This window comes from Lagopus muta, chromosome 4 (genome assembly GCF_023343835.1).
Source record: "Lagopus muta isolate bLagMut1 chromosome 4, bLagMut1 primary, whole genome shotgun sequence".
Classification (NCBI taxonomy): Eukaryota; Metazoa; Chordata; class Aves; order Galliformes; family Phasianidae; genus Lagopus; species Lagopus muta.
The window spans coordinates 61,346,198-61,362,832 of record NC_064436.1 but is presented as its reverse complement, the minus strand read 5'-3'; the positions used below and the strand labels follow the sequence as shown (position 1 = coordinate 61,362,832).

The 16,635-nt window shown below is 38.5% G+C and overlaps 1 protein-coding gene across 1 annotated transcript in view; it reads right to left on the bottom strand.

The window, feature by feature from the left end:
• Positions 1 to 975: 975 nt before the first annotated feature.
• Positions 976 to 16,635, bottom strand: part of CPZ (carboxypeptidase Z) — a 36,412-nt gene continuing 20,752 nt past the window's right edge. The window contains exons 7-11 of the mRNA XM_048943709.1: positions 12,240 to 12,398; positions 9,000 to 9,135; positions 7,590 to 7,729; positions 4,354 to 4,453; positions 976 to 2,560 (exon numbers count right to left, since the gene is read on the bottom strand). Coding sequence (XP_048799666.1) covers positions 2,211 to 2,560; positions 4,354 to 4,453; positions 7,590 to 7,729; positions 9,000 to 9,135; positions 12,240 to 12,398 — 885 coding nt within the window. The 3' untranslated portion in view covers positions 976 to 2,210. The remainder of the gene's footprint in view (positions 2,561 to 4,353; positions 4,454 to 7,589; positions 7,730 to 8,999; positions 9,136 to 12,239; positions 12,399 to 16,635) is intronic.

The window sequence follows — 16,635 nt, the reverse complement described above, 5'->3', positions numbered from 1 at the left end:
TTTTACAGATCCCATCTCTACAGGTTGCTGTGTGTGAATCAGAAGTCTGATCTCAAATTTTTATCTGCTGAACACCTCCTTTTATGGATGAGACAGAGAGATGTAAGGAAGTCACTCTTGTTCTATTGTACCAATTTCACCTTAGAGCTATGGTAGTCCAGAAGAGCTGCTTTTTACACTCTCTCAAACTTAGCACTTCTTAACAATTTTCCCAGAAAATTGTCTTTCCACAGTCTTGATTGCCATCTGCTATTTCAAATGGGACTCATGGAAAGGAATGGATTTTCTGCACAGCCATTCTGTTTTATATTTCAGTTGGCTTGGCTGTACAGTGCTTACTTGAAAAAATTCCAAATAGTCTTATGAGAATATGGGATATACTAATAGAAAGCATCTTTCTAAGTGAGCAAGACATTACGTACATAAAGAGAACAGCTAATAGCTAGCAATTTGGCACATTTTTCTGATTTTGTTAGTCTTACCATTTTTTTCACAGTATAGTGTCTTTGTAAAAAATGACCATAGTAAACAGTGGTAATACCTATTGCAGGAAATACAGTCTGGAGGTATATCTCTTGCTTATTTCTCTGTGAAACATTTAGGATTCAGAGTTTCTTCAGTTCAGTAAGCCTGGGAAAGGATCCCTAATTTGTGTATGCAGTACATTTGGCCTCACATAACTAGTTTTGTTAATGCTATGAGTTGGTTTTCCTTCATTTTTACATAGACTCCAGACCTGCAAACATTTAAACACTGGACTAACAGATTCTGAACTTCTATCAGGTTACAGCAGGGAATAAGGCACTCAGCATGTACAGTATCTGGCTGCAGACTTAAAGTCATTCATCTCCTGGGTCTTCTTAGGCAATAATAGTTTAAGATACATGCACATGGAGTACAGGACTCATGTAATATGGGATTTTTTTAATCTAAGTTGAGGAAAAGGTTTTTAGAAATCATAGGGCAATCCAGACAACTAATACAGCAGTTCCTGCAGGAAGTACATCAGCTCCAAACACCTTGATCACACAATGTGGCATTCAAATGAGAAATTACTGTAAGTGCATGAAGCTCATTATCCACTGCAAGCCAAAAGGAAGTATGAGTCTAAATGTTTCATCAAAATCATGGATATTCAAAAAGCATTTCTGAGGGAGGACAGCATCTTGCAAGACCACTATTTACGTATTTAACTGTTTTGGAAAGAACTTAATGATTTATTAGATTATTTCATTAATAATCCAGTGGACTAAAGACTGCGTGATATTAACATCCTTTAGCATAATGTGTCATATTCTTCAAATTACTTCATGCACTTTTCTACATAATAGGTTGTGTGTACTTCCATGAGTGAGCATATATTTCTGTGTTTTGCTTTACTTATTAAACTAGAAAACTTCAAATTATATTAACATTTGTACATCATAATGATTGGATTTTCACACTTCTTGGAACAGAATCTACTTTCCAAGCATTTTTCTTGATTCTGTAGATCTATTGATGCAAAGGAGTTCAAAGAAATAAGACTGAGTAACAATTTTTTATTACTTTTGTCTTCAAAGGGTAATTTCCGCAACAGTACTTGGGAAAACATTATTTAATGATTCCTCATTAATACTGACCTGTCTGTGAGCAGCCCATCCTATGGAATGTGCTACTTACTCAGGTACAGATTTACTTCCATATTCCAAATGATTTTTTTTGCAGTCCAAAATCAATACTAATGTCACATGATGGACATAAAAAATGACTGTGAGCTATATTAGAAGAGCTAATGAATGGAACTTAATATAGTAAAATAATGTAAAAAGAGAAGAGATTTCTGAAAATTGTTTTTAGTACGTGGTCATTAATATGTTAAGGCATGTACAAAAATGCATTAAAGGATCAGGAATATATTCCTGCAGGTACTTAGAACCTAATAAATAATGAATGTGATGATTAACTACATGGGCAGAAGTACAGCACATTACTAAGAAAAAGACTACATAAAAACTGTCTCTTGAATGGGTGAGCACCGTTGCTTTTAATATATAAAAACAATTGAACAGACTCACTTGTGTGCAAAGAGAAAACAAAAGAAGCAGGTGGCTTGAGTTAACATTGTACTTTCAAATGACACAGATTTAAATATTGCTAAGAGCAATCAGGGTGCATGGAGCTGGGCAGAAGGGCAGCAGAACAAGGTGTGCAGAGCACAACGGCACCATTCAATGCTGTTTAAGCAGCCAGAGAGGTTTATGCAGGCCTAGAGAGCTGAAGTAGGACCACCACCAGGGCTTCTCCCTGACCTGCTGTGACCCTCCCCGAGCCTGTGCATGTTGAGCATGAGGGTCAAACAGTTCCAGTGGGTCATACTGGTCATTCATGCCTTCCATGGGCTGGCGGAGAAGTTTGTTAGGCCAAAACTCAACAGGTCTAAGGACAAAGTCGACTCGTCCAGCCCGTTTCATCTTGATGGGAAGGGTGACCCTTTTCATCACCCTGGTATAGCCCATGGCTTGGGCAGTGATTACATATGTCCCTGGAGGCAGGAGTCGCCAGTAGTCTCCATCAGCAGCTTTGGAAAGGCAAAGACACAAGAAGACAGAGTTTAGTTGGTCTTCCATCCTTTACAGATACATACTCATACTCATGTATACTTGTGAATATATACATACACATATACACAAACATTTAGGGAGCAGGTTTTTAAAGGATTTTAGAAACAAGTCGACACAAATTTTAGAAAAAAGTTCAGACTGAAACATTTGAAGGACAAAAATATACTCAGCCTTTGAAAGTCTGGCATTTGGGAACTTAGGGAGTAAAATTCACATACAAAATTTCAGTAACTGGGAAGCTTTCCTTGCTGCTTGCCTATGGGCACAAGGAATAACTCCAAAGAAACAACATGAGTTAAAAACTACATGAAACTTAAGAAAGTGAAAGCAGAATCCAAGCTGCAATATACACATAAATATAGCATGTCAAAAGAGGTAAGAAATCCCTCTTTTTATTATATTACATTCTACTACTTTACAGATGTTATAGTGCATAAGACCATGGAGTCGGAGCTGCAGATGGTATAAATTGCCATTAGTATAAAATGAGTGTAAATTTCCTCCAGCTGAAGGTTAGGCCCCGCAGGCAACAAGCAGGGAGTTTTAAAATGCAATATTTATTCTCCATTTTGTATTCCCTTTATTTTAAATGATATGTTTCTTAACTCAGTTAATGCTGTATTAATGTTATTTTCCCATGGAATTTTCAGTCCTTCTTTTTGACACTGAAATTTAAAGATGTTTTAATCCTGTAACATTTTTAACCCCACCTAACACAAGTACAAATGCTCCATTTTACTTCAGTATAAACATATTTTTTATTCAACCCTTAATTCTTCAAATGTCCATTGCCAATATAAAGCCATCACCTGGGAAGAGACCCTAATTCATGCCAGAATCTCCCATCAATTTAAAGAATATGCATAATCTCCACTATTGCATCCTCTCTGATGTTAAGGTGTGTGTTTTTTTTTTAACTTGTGATTTTTTATTTATTTATTTTTTTTTCTTTTTTCCCAAAAGCTGGAAAGCATCCACTACATAATAAGTCATCGTAGCTTTCCAAATTGATTCAACTATCGTCATAAAAAAATGTTACCATTCATGTCTTCTGTTTTGCACTCCTATGGCCTATCCTGTCCCATTGAAATCACTAATAAAATGAAAGTATTTATTCCAGTGCTCAGAACTTTAGGACTGTGAAAATTAGCAGTTGCACACACCTCGATACGTAGTTATCAGCTGGTGACGTTGAACATAATTCAAAATTCTGTGTTCTTTTGCATTTGATATAAACATTGTTCACAGATTGCTTATATTTATACTGTTTTTCACATGGAAAAAGTTTGCTTGCCTTGCAAACACAGTACTTATTCCAGCTGCTAAAGCCACTGCAGATCCTACTATACATTCTATATCTCATGCTGAGAATGTCTCATCTATTTTCCATGAATACAAGATGGACAGAGTAGTCTTGGCCTCCCAGCAGGGATATTGCTATATTCCTCCAGACATGAACTGTGTACTTCTAGGTGGATTTCTGAATTTCTCTAATACTCATTCTTTTTGATGGCTGGCTGACAGCTTCATGTGGAAGTTTTAACTGCAAGGACTGTGTCATCCCAGAGATATGACAGACTCAACAGTCAGTTTGATGTTTGCTCTCTCTTACTTTTCTCAAAACAAACTCACAGCTGAGCCTTGAATTCTCAGTAAGGTGACATTTCCATCAGATGTGACAAGAGTTCACAGGTTCACTTCTCAGCACTTTCACTCTGCCCCAGGAAAAAATCTGAAATAAAAATATTACCTGTGGTGATATCATGCTGTATGCCTCTGACTGAAATTCTAGCATTTTTAATTGGGTTGCCAAATTTATCAGACACAATTCCTTTTATTCCCCGATGAACCTGGAAAAGCAAAGCAAGGATAGATAAGAGTCATTGATCATAGCACCACATCTGAATATTCTACCCGTGTTGAGAGGAAACAACTTTTGAGAGGTTTGATCCATTACAGAGGATCTTGGGTGCTAATAACTCTTCTGATCACATCTACACTGAGATCTCAAAAGCAGCAATATCTTCTTGGAGAGAGCTGATGAAAAGGGAGAACTGAGCAAGCACTTTCCCAGGCTAGGCATGTTGCTGTGCATTGCAATGAGGATCCCTGCACTGCGCAGATAAGTAGCATCTCATGATACAACTTCAGCACTTAGAAACTGTTGCTGATTGCCTACCCTAGACCCAGGACCGGAAAGAAATGAAAAGTTAAAGCTGTAAAAAGCAATCTGATGCTCTACACACAGTGTAAAGGGATCATTGCTGCTATGAGCAGAATCAAATCAGCATAGAGCAGTGGCCCTTTACTCAAAGTGCAGCATTAAAAGATGTGAGAAGTAAATCAAAATCATGCATAATTCTTAGCTTTAAGACAATAACACACATAAACAATACACTGCCATGCTGGCAGCAGAATCAGTTAATGAAGTTTTACAAAGAAACCAGGTGTTTTTTGTTAGTTGAAATAGGTAGTTTTCATTTTCTTCCACTTCTTCCTAAGGGATCTCAAAGTGCTTAAAGAACCCAAACTGCACAACTGTCTTGTGGTAGACATAATTTTACTATTTTAGAGTAAAAACATACAAATAAAATAATAACATGAATTCTAAGTTAAGGAGAAATCAGAGGAAGAATAAATATTTGTAATGTTATATTTATCTCTGTATTAATATTATTAAATATGTAATCCTTTGTGCAATCCTGATATCCTATGCAATTCTTAATGCAATATTTTAAAATCATTTTCAACACGGGTTTGTGAATATTAATCAATATATAACACTGAATACAGTTACAGAATTTTAATATTTTTATGTCATATGAGCGAATAAGAGTATTTCAGGAAAATTTTAAGCCACTTTGGACTCATCATCTCCGTGCTGCCTACACATCACTACATGTCAGACTGTCATGATAGCAGTGTGTACAATATCCTTCTTCTCTTCTCTACAAGCACAGCTGCTTGAGTTGATGAGAAATGTGTTTGGTGACAAAATAAAGAGCAATGTGAATTCTGTCAAATGAAGAGGTGCAAAAAAAGCTCACTTTATATAAGGATCTTTCTTTTGGAGCTTTCAAAAATGGAAATTTTTCTACTGGAAACTCTATATGAGCTTTGTAATTGAAAAGTGATTCTACTTCTGTTTTTCCTGTGAATTGTTATGAGTAACTTGTGCTGTTCTTCTTTACTTATTTTTCTTTCTGACTTTAAAGAGCAAAGCATCAAAGCAGTGAAAAAAATAAAGTGGAAAATAGATATGTTTAAAAACAAGCAGTTGAACATCTGACTTTATGGTAAATTTTTCATACTAAGCTTTTAAAATAATTAGCATTGTCAAATGACAGCAGGCTTTTATTTAAGGTGATATTCTACTGTCATTTTAATGTAGCCTTTCCATACTGAGTGGAGCAATGCACTGACGGATTTAGGAATGACTCAGTCTAAGGACTTAAAAACTGTCCCTTAAAAAAGATTATGATGAAGAACTGCAATTTACTTTTCAGCATTGAACTTGAGGATTTATCATATGGATAGTGGGTAAATCTGGTCAGAAGAGTCATCTCTGAGCCAAATTGAATTTACACTGTAGACATACTCAAAGTAGTATGACCTCATCCAACTTCAGTAATAATTTTGCAATTACAACATGAGAGGATAAAAATGACAAATATGAAATTTGTTTAATGATGTTGATTTGGTTTGCTTTGTTAAATACACTGTTTTTGGGTTTGCCTCAGGTCTGTGCCATGTAGTTTTCAGAGTGTTTTTTGGTGCAACTTCCAATGGGGAGAAGAGATGAGTGTTTATGAAAATGAGTACTACTTCAGTGTGTTAAGCCAAGGAGATTTGTACAACACCAACCAGCCTGGTATGTATCAGAATAAGAAAAGTTAGAATTGGTTATGGCAGACTTAATCCTTATCGGGAGTAATTCAGTCATCCTTATCAGCAAAGTTGTTTTGCTTACTGTCCTGCATTTACTCAAAAAGCTTTTCCGGCACAGACTTCTACAGTATCTCACACTATAAAAATCTTTACATCTTGAAGGCTTCAACTGCAATATATATGGATTTAACCCAGCTCCATTTGGATTCACTAAAACTCATTTTCATCAGACAGCTGTAAAATGAAATGAGTTTGGTGGTCTGTACTGTAGACTTTATTGAATGATGATACTTACCACAAGTAGCAAGAGGTTGCTTAGAAAGGCAATAAAAACACTCCTAACTATTTTAAATTACTGTGTACTCTATCAAAATAAGGCATGACAGAAATCTAATCTACTAATGGCTGAGAGAAAGAGGAGCAACTTCTGTTTCTGTGCTCACTTACTTATTGTCAATGAGGTATTTGTTTTTGCTGAGCTCAAGCTTATTATTAAAAATGACTTTCTAATGGCTTGCTTTAATGCTCACAGACATACAGTTGTCCCTTCAGAAAATGAGGCCTCAAACCTTTTAAACTGTTTTCATCTAGAAATTGAGCTTAGAAGTGTGGAAACAATGTTTCTAGCAAGTTACTAAGAACCTCCCCATTTCAACTGAGTCTGTATCTCCTGTTGCTGTACAGCGGAGTTTGGCCGTGAGCACAGAATATTACAGTGAAAAAGCTCCAAGAAGCTTTCTGGAAAACAGATCTTGGTTTATTCTTCAGGAGAAAGGCTGATTTGTATTTTTCTACATGTATTTTTTTTTCTTGGCATTAAAGTTAGAAAGTTGATTTATAACATTGAAAGTATTTAGATACAATTCCCTTTTTCATTGTTTTAAATTTCTCTATTTTCATCATTCCTGAAAGACAAGGCAAATATTATCTGAATGCTCTGTCAGACAAGTGGAGGCCCTGGGCTGCAGGTGGAATGTGATGACTGATTTAGTGCTGTCTCAATGATAACTAACCAGGAAAACAGTAATGGGAGAAATATTGACAAAGAAAATAAGAAGAAAACCATAAGCATTAAGGTCTGAAAATGTGGAGTCATACCATCTCTATGTAGTTCAGAAGGGCATCTCTGTTTTCATGCCAGATTGTAAACAGTTCTTCTTCCAATGGAAATTTTTCACATCCTACCTCCACAGTAACTTCAAAGCAATTTGTATGAAGATAATTAAAATCTGCCATACCTGCAGGTTCAGAAAGAAAAAGAAGAGATAAAGAAGAACCCATTTAACTCCAAACTGGAACTTTGTTGTTGCAGTTGGATGAAGGCAATGGCCAATACTTATAAATTATCCAACAAATTCAGAATGTTAGAACTAATGACTGTAACACTGCTTTCCAGTGAAAAAACATCAAGTATTGTACACCTGGCCAAGAAGCAGCAATAGAAAGATAAGAAATGGAAACGGCCGGAAACTGCAGCATAGGAAGTTCCGCACAAATGTGTGAAGGAACTTCTTTACAGTGAGGTGACGGAGCACTGGAACAGGCTGCCCAGGGAGGTGGTGGAGTCTCCTTCTCTGGAGATGTTCAAGACCTGCCTGGATGCCGACCTGTGCAACCTGGTGTAGGGAACCTGCTTTGGCAGGGGGGTTGGACTCGATGATCTCTGGAGGTCCCTTCCAACCCCTACAATTCTGTGATTCTGTGATTCTGTGAAGAATTGGCTAATCACATTAATTGGATAACCAGCCTTATTAGATATAATTGCCAAAGCTCATCAGGATATACATGACCATTTGCTATTAGAATATTTGGAAATGTTTCTGCACAAATGGTACTGGATATAATTTTCAGAAGAATGGAAGTCTAAGATATTTAAACTTGATTCTCACTCATGCCTCACATCTTTCTGAATGCCCAGTTTCAACACAATAGTTTTAAGAACTGTCCAAGTTCAGTTTTAAGACGTAATTGAAGTGCCTCTGAAAATGTTATGAATACTAGTAACTCATCCATTAGATACTGAAAAAAAATGAACAATACTATTGAGGAAATAAAATTACCAACTTAAGCATTTGTTTCTGCTGTTGTTTTTCATTAAAAAAAAAAAGTTTTTTTTAAACAAATTGAAAAAGCAATACATTCAGAAAGAATACAAATACAAAAAGTGAAATCAAACCTATGGTACTACGGTATGACAGCACAGCATTAAGCATTTATTTCTACTTTTCAGATTTTAAAAATAGAAGGATCTTATATACAATAACAAACATGACTTGTATAGCTTGTTAATTTTTCTGGGTTTTATCAGGCTTAATTATGTCCCTTGGCAGCTGGAAATAAGTGCTACCAACATACATATCACTATTTTAATCTCTTACAGATAAGTTTTTGCAAGGATCAGACTAAAATAAACTGAAATGAATAAAATTATTTCTGTCAAACCCTTGTATCTCATAAAGGTCGCATAGAGGTTTTACCTCACTTGAAATGATGGTAAAGTGGTTTTACCTCCAGTGAAGCTGTACCACTCAGCACCATTTATAATACCTCCACGTTTTACAAAATTTCCACCACAGCGATGTTCCGATCGGTCTGAGATGACTGGATGTGCATCAGCATAGGCTTTTGCCAGCATTTTAAACATCTGAAAAAATGTTGTGAAATAAACAGTAAACATGTTAACCTTCAGTCATGGCTATTGCTGCTAGAAACTCTTGTTGTTGAGCCCAGACAGTGAGCAACTCTGAGTCCTTGAGGCTGATGGAGAGGAAGAACCTCTGTGCAAGGATGTTCTGTCAGAAAGCTTTCACTTGCTTTCTTCTCTAATGTGCTTCTCTGCAATCCAATTTATTTAGCCAATACTAAATACCAGTTGATTTTATAACACTTGGCTTTAACCTGTCTTCAGCAGACATAGAAGTTTGTTTGCTCGGTCTAAATCCCAGGTTTAATAGCTGAAATCATGTCTCTCCATTATGTTCTAACTGTTGCTATTTTTACTCCTTCAGAAACACCTACACCAGCCTCAGCCCAACCAGATCTTTGCATCAGCTGCTGGTGATTAAAATAGACAGTGTCAATTTGGTTTGCACTTATCCTTCTCACAGGACAACCTGCCAGTTTGATCTCAATGACAGTTGCTTCTCCATGGGGCAGAAAGCATTCCTAAAAATGGAAAGATAGGATGTAGAGATGGAGTATGTCACCACCGATCTCTTAAGTGTGTTAATAGTGATGAAGAACAGCTGAGTCACCATCCAGAAATGAAAAGTGATGAGTACATGAAGTGAAGACAGAAGAAGAAGTGATCTGGGGGAGCCATTTCTTTGAGTCAGTTTTCTGTCACTTTTTCTTCAATGTTTATTCCAAATTTTAACACGTATACTCCCATCATTTATTTGATTCAAATCTCATCTATAAAAATTACAATTCCAGATTTCAGCCCTGAAATGACAGCAATTGTAAGAAGCCACCAGATCAGATCAGCATTACAGGATGCACTGCACAGTTCTTAAGACAACATGCAAGGAATTGGGTGTCTAAAATCTTAGGTCACTTCCAACCCAAACCACTCTAGGATTCTGTGATTCCATGTAAAGAAAATTTGCCAAAATCTTTCTGATGGCCAGAATAGCTGTGACTGGCCACAGACCTCAAAATAATTCCATGTTTATACAGAAGAGTGCATTATATAAAAGAGCATAAAGGGAGATAATGAAGAGGAATTTTGGAAGCATGATGTTCAGTTGCTAGAACAGGGTACATGCTGTTACATGCCAATACTGATCCCACTGATTGACACAGGTTGGGTTTTTTGAGTGGGAGAAAGGGAGAGTTTCCATTCTGCAAAGGGAGTGAACTTGACTCCATTTTAGTGCATATGTTACTGGTCACAGGGATCAGTGCCACTTCTGTATCACAAAGCAACAACAGTCTGCTGGAAACAGCAGGCAAAAAAAAAAAAAAGGAAGGTTCTGGATTAGGTTAGCCCAAACAGATGCAAGAAAGTGACATAAGGGCATGGGTCAGTGTTGAGACTCAGCAGCTAGAAGCCTAGCCAGTAATGCAGGTTAAAGAGGCTTGAAATCTGCCACTGCCAGGAGGATCTCCATACTGCCACACATATACCATGAGAGACATACAGAAATGGCAGCATCCAGGAGCTTTTGGAGATCTAGTTTGAATGTGCTTTGCAGAATTTGACTTTTGAAATTCTGAACATTATCTGTACTGCAGCATTTCACCCAGGGCTGCAGCCAAGGGTGCAAATTTGCCTCTCTTCCCCTTGCATGGTGCATTTGGTAGATCACTGTTGAGAACAAGGGATACAGATAACATATAGCAGCTAAAACATGCTGCAATACTTCAGGTTGCCAGTTGCCCAGAAGCAGCAGCAGCAGATGACATTAGTTAAATGCAGGTCACTTCACTAGTACACATTTTATAACTTCCTGAGCAAAAGCCAAGTGATGCTGGTAGCGTTATTAAGGTTCCTGAGCTGACTATTGAAAAGTTGGTTTAAATGGAGAACATCCCTAACCCACCCCTATATGTTCTAAACTTCGAACCTTGTAACTAGTTTCCCAGGCTTTGCTGATACTGACTATGAAGCCATCTCAGCATGAGGTTCTGTGTCTTACAAACCAAGAATCTATGTCTCGCAAACCAAGGATACAATTAGGGCTCACTCCATCCCAAAGGATGGAGCCTTTTGTGTTATGTTATGTTATGAATCATTTCATTCAAAACATCCATGCTGTCTCTGAATGGAGATGATGGAGGGACAGTTGTCCTTCATTCCCACATCTGAACTGCTGGATGAGGCGTGAGTGGCCACAATCTTGCAACATCTCTGTGCTAACTGGGACTCCTTTAGCTAAATCATTGTTATGCACACACAGCCAGTACACTTCATGCTGCTCAGAAGAAATGAATTGATATGGAAAGTGTTAAGTAGTGATAAATATTTAATAGTTGCTGATGAGAACTGTCACTTTAGAAGAGATTCATCCCAGAGATGTGCTCAAAAATAAGGGATACCTCCAGTCAAACACCAATTTCCAATGATTTTCAATTGCTGTAAGCTGGGTAAGGAACCACATTTACTTAAGAGGCCAGGGACACTTTTAGCATACACTAGAAGGATAAAGAGCTGGCTCTTCTCCTAGTGGGCTTGTCAGCAATGAATACTAGATTGAGGAAATCAAAGGGAAATAGGAAAGACAGCAAAAAATTTTACAGAAGATTTACAGTGATTCCCAGCTGAGGAACCTGAGAGGGGAAAATCATTCCTATTCTTCTGGAATAAATGTTACGAGGCTGCCACCATATGGTAGGCAGCCTTTTTGTTACGACAGATTTCAACGAGAAATAACACTTCTGATGAGGATTGCTTCTATCATTCTAGGAAAACAGTGGTAAAAACAGCAGAGCTTTCACCCATTATATAGTGATATCCTTACTTTTCTTAACCTGGGTCTCCTGAAAGCATGTTTGGCCTCACAAAACATGAGTAAATTTGTACACATCAATCTGATAGCTATCTTTTAGAGCACATTCATTAATTGTATGAATTACTGTGAATGCATAAACTTTTTTTTTTTTTTTTTTTTTTTTTAATACCTCCTATTTATTTCCATGGAAACTACAACAGATACAAAGAGCTAAATAGCACTACTTGATAGAGAAAATTCAAGTTCTGAATATGGAAACCATATCAATATACCTACTGTACAAAAATAATCTTACCTTCTCATCAGGTGTAGGGGAGAACTCTTTTTCTTCCATAGGATGCCTTGAATAGTCGTAAGGATAAGTCACAACCAGTTCACCCCCATGGAGGCTGGCAGAGAGAACAAACGGGATGGACCTCATCCACTTCATGACTGCTTTAGTCTCAGGTGCCACCTGAAAACCAGGAGGAAAAATAGCCATGACTGATTGTTCAGCTCTGAAGAGATTTGGTTTTTAGCAGGATAAAGTCCAGTGAAGAAGAGTGTGTCAAGAAGGAGAATGATGAAGCTCTTCAGCTCTTCCATTCCAATGATTAATGGGGGAAAAGTGTCAGTTTGCTCCAGGGAACAGATCGTAGAACCATAGGATTTCTGAGCTGGAAAGAACCCTTAATGATCATCTAGCCCTACTCCCCTGCAATGAACAGAGGCACCTACAACTAGATAATGTTGCACAGAGCCCTGTCCAGCCTGACCTTGAATATCTTCAAGGCAGAGCATCCATAACCTCTATGGGCAACCTGTTCCAGTGCCTCGCTGCCCTTACTATAAAAAATTGATTAGATTACACGTACTGTTTTTATATCCCTATAAACCAGAAGCAAACACTGTGGAAAAACTAATGAAAAAAAACCCAAACCACCACCACCAACAACAAAAACCCAAACAACAACCAAAAACAAAAAACCAGGAACTTTGACAAAGAATACTTTTTCACTGCAGTGACATTTTCAGCAGTTCAAAGTGACGATAGCATTATTTGTCGCGGTGCTTTACTATTATTTGCAAACCAGATGTCTTTTCTAATTACACTTCTGAAACAGCAGGACTGACTTTGGATGGAATACAAGGACCAATTTGTAGCGCTCAGCATTTGTTGCAAATAACATCTCATATATTAACCTTAGCTCTGCAAATAAAAGGAAACGAAAAGATATAATACACAGCAACAACTGCAGTTCACTTGCAGGGAACTATTGCAAATAGGTCACAAAATTCGTCTTTCTGGCAGTGTATGTGAGGTGATAGCTGCCGGGGAGTGGGGATCGGACATCGCAGACGAGGGGTTCCGTCCTGCTCCGTTCTGCGGAGCGATTTCACGGACCCAGCTTCGGCGTTGGTGAATTCTTCGGGCTAACAGTGTCACCTGGTGGCTGGTCCTTGCAAGCCCAGACACCAGTCGGTGCTCTTGGAGGTGAGTCTGTTTTGTTTGCAACTTGCGAGGATATCAGGGAAAAAGAACGTCGTCGATCCATACTCTGCTTTGCACAAGTGCAGATATACAAGTTTAAGTATATTAAAAAAAAAAAAAAAAAGTGCAAGGTTTGTTATGCTAGATTTACTTCAGTGTTTCTGCAGGGCTGCCAACACTGCATGTCACCCTTTGCATTGATTCCATCTACTCTGGGGAAATCTTCCAATCAGGGTCCTGGAGGGGCTAATATCCAGTGCTTGTGAGGCTAAGTGCCTCTAATGGTTGTGCTATATAGCTCAAAATACAGTAGGTACAGAACTTAAATAAATAACACCCTGAAGACAGAAACATTAGGTTCACTGCAACAGTAATTCCTGTTTTCTTCACATCAGTCTCTGCGCAGATGTAACTTTTGGATGAGGCACATCTAAATGGATATTCTGGTATATCGACCAGGCACACTAGGAAATCACACTTTTCTACCTCTATTCTCTTCATACATCCACTCACAGCTTTACATTTATCTGCATACGATTTGGGTGCATTAGCTGCACTGTTTGAGAAGTCTGTACCTTGTATTTGGGAAGCAGTAGGAACATGAGGGCCATGACACTGCTGCAAGGTAAATCACTGATGGGCAGATGGTTGGATTTGATGATCTTAGTGGTCTTTTCCAATTTTATGATTCTATAATTCTATAATTTTATGATTAAGAAATGTGTGAGTTGCAGCTAACATATGGACACGAGCTAGGTTGCGCCACCTGTCCACTACCAGCAGCACTCTGCACACTGGAAACCTAAATCAGGCTTTTTGTTTAATTGTGAAGATTAGTTCCCAGAAAGGGCATGGCCTGAAAAAAACGTTCTGAAAGTCAGATAGAGAGCACTCCAGAAGGAAAGGGTACTCCCTGCCCCACGTGCAGCTGCCCAGCCAGCAAGGACATGCCCGATGCCAGAATCAGCCATACTTTCAAACAGTGCTCTTAGGTCTTGATAAGATTTTAGCTGCTTCTGTCATTCCGTGGGCAAGGGTAAAATTAGAATTTTGACTCAGAGAGCTCTGATATTCTGCTCTCTTCTGCTTAGCTGACTTATTCACTAGATACCTGCATAAGCAGCAAGGCACTGCTGAGTCACATAGCCAATGTCTTCTTGAACCAAACGTTGCGGAAAAAACAGTAATTTCACTGTCATTGTTTTTATCCTAATGGCATTTCAGCAACTTTGTGATCCATGATTAAGGCTTTGAAATGTGTCCATCCCTTTTTATCTTGGTTCAGATCCTTTGGATGATATCAGACTCTGTCTCACTCTGGCCTTTGACTGTTCACAGACTTTTATTATAATGTGGATTCTGTGTTTGTTTTTCATTTTTTTCACCAAGACTCTTGTTTCTCAGTCAGAGGAAATCAATCTTTAGGTATCCATCTCACAAGAACAATTTGGGATATAATTAGAAAACAGCTAAATTATTTGGGCATAATTACAGTGAATGGGCATTACCTTTTAAAACGGGAATCTCATTTTTATCAATTATACTGCAATTAGTTACTGTCTCCATAGCTTTCAAAGGCTTTTTTTCCCCCTCTTTTAGAAACAACAAGGTTCATTTTTCAAAATGCTGTGCCGGCCTCCACTGGCACAGACCTCCAAATTCTGTTAGAGTCAAGCCAATTTAACTGGATTCACTTCAAATGAAGCCCAAAGTCTCTCAGACCTAGCATTCAGACCCCTTAGTTCAATAATTTAAAATGCCAGGGAACAAAAACCACTGTACAGTAAGGTCTGGAGGGAAGTCAGAGCTCTCCTGAGATTATGAGATTGGCTGGGACCACTTACAATGTCCTGCAATACCCACATAATTACTTTAATAAGGCAGGTAATAAACACTATTAAGTAAATGAAAGCTGAGACACTGGTGTTGAAATGCATGATCTAACGCTTTTGCATAGACAAAGCTGACTTCTGTAGGAGCCATGGGTTTGTTTGCCTGACAGAATTGAAACTCCCTATGGGAAAGGTGCTTTGGCTGCCCTTTAACTGCCACCAGTGGAGGAGAGGAACCCAAGCTGGTGAGACTGCTTACACTTATGTTTCTGAACCATGCATAACTACAGTTATTAAGGAGATTTTGTGGTGCCATTCAGACCACAGACAAATTAGTTCTCTCCTTTGTTCTGCAAAGCATAAGGTTTTGGAGATGCTTTGGGTATTGTTTAGGTCAGGAATCATTTTGGGATCAAGGAAGCACCTAGAGGTCCCCTGAGTCCTTTGGTAGTATGAAGAATGAATCACTGAATCATCACCTTGTTTCTAATTCATTTTCCTAAGCAAGGACTAGCCTTTAGGAGAAGGGCCATGTTTATACCCCAGGGCTTGTTCCCACTAAGGTAGTCATTAGACAGAGGGTGGTTTGGTGCCAAGGTTTCCCAGTTCCTTGTTTGTAGCGCAGACACATGGGAGTGACCAGGGGCAGAACTGGCCACAGCAGTAGAGGTATCTGTGGGAGAAATGTTAGCCTGTCTTCAACTAGCCCTCTATAAACTGCTCTGATGATACACAACATCTAAGAAAGCTGAACAGGTGGTTGTAAAAATAACTGCAGGAGGCTGCCTACACTAACTATCCCAAAGAGTAGCAGAGTGATAAGGACAGACGTAGAACTCAGAGGTGGAATCAAGGAGGTCAGAGAACAAAGATCCAGACAGTTATGAGGACTCTAGGCTGCATATGGGATAAGCTGACAGTGGACTATCACAAAGAGGGATGAAGGTCATCTTTTACTTTCCTTAGGTGTGCTACAGCCTTCAGCCCTGCACCTCTGGATGCAGTGAGACAGAGTGGCACATAACTGGAGGCAGATCTCCATTCCTTCCCCAGAGTCTACTTCCCACTCACTACATCCAGTCTGAAAGGACAAAACCAGCCTTCTTGGATACCTCAAAGGAAAAGTAAAAGCATTTTCAATTAATTTTTCAAATGTGTCAGATGATTCTGTATCCTGCCTAGTCAGGGGACTTGTATAGCCCATGAAAGAGCTCCTAAGGCAGGGAACAAATCATTGCAAGCATCTCCCTCCAGGGAAGCACACATATAGATATGGATCAAAGTGCATTCGCATGGAGTAGCCAACTTAGACAAGATTGAGAACAAGGCAATGTTTACTCTCAAACCAGGAACCCAGCAAGAAGTTCTCACCAAGAGTCAGCTTCAGC